This window comes from Belonocnema kinseyi, chromosome 6, assembly GCF_010883055.1.
Source record: "Belonocnema kinseyi isolate 2016_QV_RU_SX_M_011 chromosome 6, B_treatae_v1, whole genome shotgun sequence".
Taxonomy (NCBI): domain Eukaryota; kingdom Metazoa; phylum Arthropoda; class Insecta; order Hymenoptera; family Cynipidae; genus Belonocnema; species Belonocnema kinseyi.
In genome coordinates, this window is record NC_046662.1 from 54,733,037 (window position 1) to 54,735,949 (window position 2,913).

General features: G+C 30.5%; 1 protein-coding gene across 1 annotated transcript; it reads left to right on the forward strand.

Moving 5' to 3' along the window:
- Positions 1 to 322: 322 nt before the first annotated feature.
- On the forward strand, positions 323 to 739 carry LOC117175658 (the record flags this gene model as incomplete). The annotated part of the gene is made up of 2 exons (XM_033365380.1): positions 323 to 377; positions 456 to 739. Coding segments are annotated over exons 1-2 (315 nt in total), but the record flags the coding sequence as incomplete, so codon positions are not given.
- Positions 740 to 2,913: the final 2,174 nt, after the last annotated feature.

Consider the following 2,913-nt stretch of genomic DNA (forward strand, 5'->3'; position numbering starts at 1 on the left):
AAAGACTGTTGAAGGGAGAGAAAATTTACAAAAATCAGCTGATGATTTTGTTTCAGATGTGAAAAAAATAATTAAAAGCAAAGGTTTGGAATCAATTTACAATTTAGATCAGAGTGGATTTCAAATTGAAATGCACTCGGGAAGAAGACTAGCTATTGAAGGCGGAAAGCAAATTGAATGTCTTGTAGAAACTGTAAGTTCGACGACTCACAGTTACACAATTCAACCACTCATTTCAGGTGATGGGAGACTGCTTTCCCCATTATTCATTGTTTTAAAAGAAAGTAAAGGAACCTTTGGACCGGTAGTAAAATCCAAATTATTCAAGCCATCAAATATTTACGTGATGCCTTCCGCTTCTGGCAAACTGACTTCAGGTATGATATTTATTATTGATGATTACAGTTTTTAACTTAAGTCACGTGAATAAAAATGAGTTTTTTCAATGGTTACAGAACATTTCAAAACATGGCTGAAGGATGTGTATTTTCCCAATGTTGGGCATTCAAGTGTCTTATTAATTGATTCGTGGAGTGGGCATTGCCCTTATGCTGTAAAGGAAGCAGCACCTCCAAACAAAATTGTTGATGTAAAAATAATTCCAAAAGGAACAACAGGAAAAATTCATCCACTAGATGCTTTCGGCTTCCGAGTGTGGAAAAATTACGTCCGTCGCTTCGAGGATAGTGTAACATTAATGAATGAGGATATAGAACTTCATAAAAGAAATAACATTATAAAACTCCAATCCTTGGTACATAATCAATTGTCATCTCCTCGATACAATAACCTATTCAATTATTCATGGTATAAAAGTGGCTACGTTGAATCAAAGCCAAATAAATTTTATAACCCCGTGGATTTTAGTTTTGGTGATGATTGTAATGAGCGCTGTGAAGTTCCTGGTTGCTCTAACCCAGCAATTGTAAGATGCTTTTAATGAAAGAAATCATTATGCTGGAAAATTTTTTTTAATGATTATCATTATTGCCAGGGTTATAAAAAGTAACATTAAAACTCAAAACTATTAAAATATTAAATTTTTGACATTTTTTTTGTAGTTTGAATCATTAATTTTTTATTAACTTTGAAAGTCCCATAGAAAAAGAATAAAATGATAGAGATACGACAATATCTCCTGTGGGGCTGGTTCACCCCTTATCATAGGTTATTTTTATTAAGGTGAGAACAGTCGATTTCGTATTTGGATATTGTGCATACTGCCAAGATTTTTTTCGTCAAACTCAAAAAACTAGTATTTTCATATTGAAAAGGGTGTCATTTTTTTATTAAAAAATAGAGGTTGATACATTAGTGGAGTAAAGAATTCTAATTCAATACCAAGGATGTGAACTAATATTATTACACGTTCTCCGCCACTGAATAGTCCGAGGGTATTTTTAAGTAATGAAAAAATAATATTTGTGATTGAATCTTAGGGATGAATTCATTTGTAAGGGCTGATTTCAGAAAATTTCAAACTACATCAACTTTACTTAACAATTTTAATAGTATCCAAGAGTTTTACACCATGATATAGTAATGGAATAACGAAATATAACAGTATAAATGTTAGGGGTAGCTCACCCCCTCAAGGGATTTTTTTTTGAAAATGCCGGAACAGGTCAACTTTATTTTTGATTATTGTGCATAAGACAATTAATTTTGTCAAGATTCAACAGATTTTGGAATGTGTATAGTGAGAAAATGGCCATCAAATATAGTTTTTCATTAATAAAAAACGGTGGTTGCGAGTCTGATGACTAAAAATAATGCATAAATATGTGCTTTTCAATAACAAGTCATACCCACTTCGTTCCAATAAAAAATTAAGAATTGTATTCGAGAAATATAAAAAAATGTGTTTTAGGGGTGAACTTCAAGGGTGGGTTTCACCCCTTAAACGGACTTATGGGTACGTATAAAAGAATACGTGTCGAATATTTTTTGATGTTCTATAACATATCACAATTTCAAGAAAGTCGGTGAGGTACACCTCGGGTACCTTCCTTGTTAGTAAAAAATGGATTATTTTAATTTTTAGTTAAAAATATGAATTTTTAACTAAAAACTACTGCATGCACTATAAACTGGTTTAATATTCACGAAAAAAGGATTCTTAATTACGAAAAAGGATTTCCTACAAAATAAAGGAAAATTATCAACTGATTATTATAAATTCTGAATCTAAATATGGAACCGCTAAACTTTTAGTAGAAAAACTTGTCATAGTTGATATTTAAACCAAAAAAATTTCAATTTCACATGTGAATTGTTAAAAATTATAGAAAAATGCCAAAAACAAATAGTGAATGACCCCCAAAAAGAAATTGTTGTAATTAGTTTCATTTTATTACTTATACTAACCGACAGAAATTGCCACCAAAGTAAGAACTGCGAGCTTCATGATGGCGGTAATTAAGAGTTTAACGAAAAAAATCGGAGACGAAGAATTTTTCCAGGAACGGTAACTTTACTTCTTTTCGTTTTTTATGATTTCCAGACACTGATTTTGAGCCGCTTATATACTGAAATTTGTGAGACAGTTGCCTTGTTTCGATTTCAAGTGGATCGCAGTCTTTCTTATCAAGGCTCTATTTACGGGAACTTAAGCTCAGTCTGAATGACATGTTTTACAACTACAATTTAAAATTAAAAGCATTTTTAAATTTAATTATTGTTTATTCTATACACATTTTTCATTGTCTGAAAAATAATTTTAGCCCAAAATTAAATTGCTTCTTTCATAATGTGACAATTGAAAAAAAAATTTTTACGGTGGAAAATCAATTATAGTTGAGAGTTAATTGTTTTTTATAATTAAACTTCTGTATTAGAAAACTAGTCTTCTTGTTTAAACATTTCATTTTTTAATTAACTAAGTTGATTGAAAATTCGTTTTTTATCAATCAT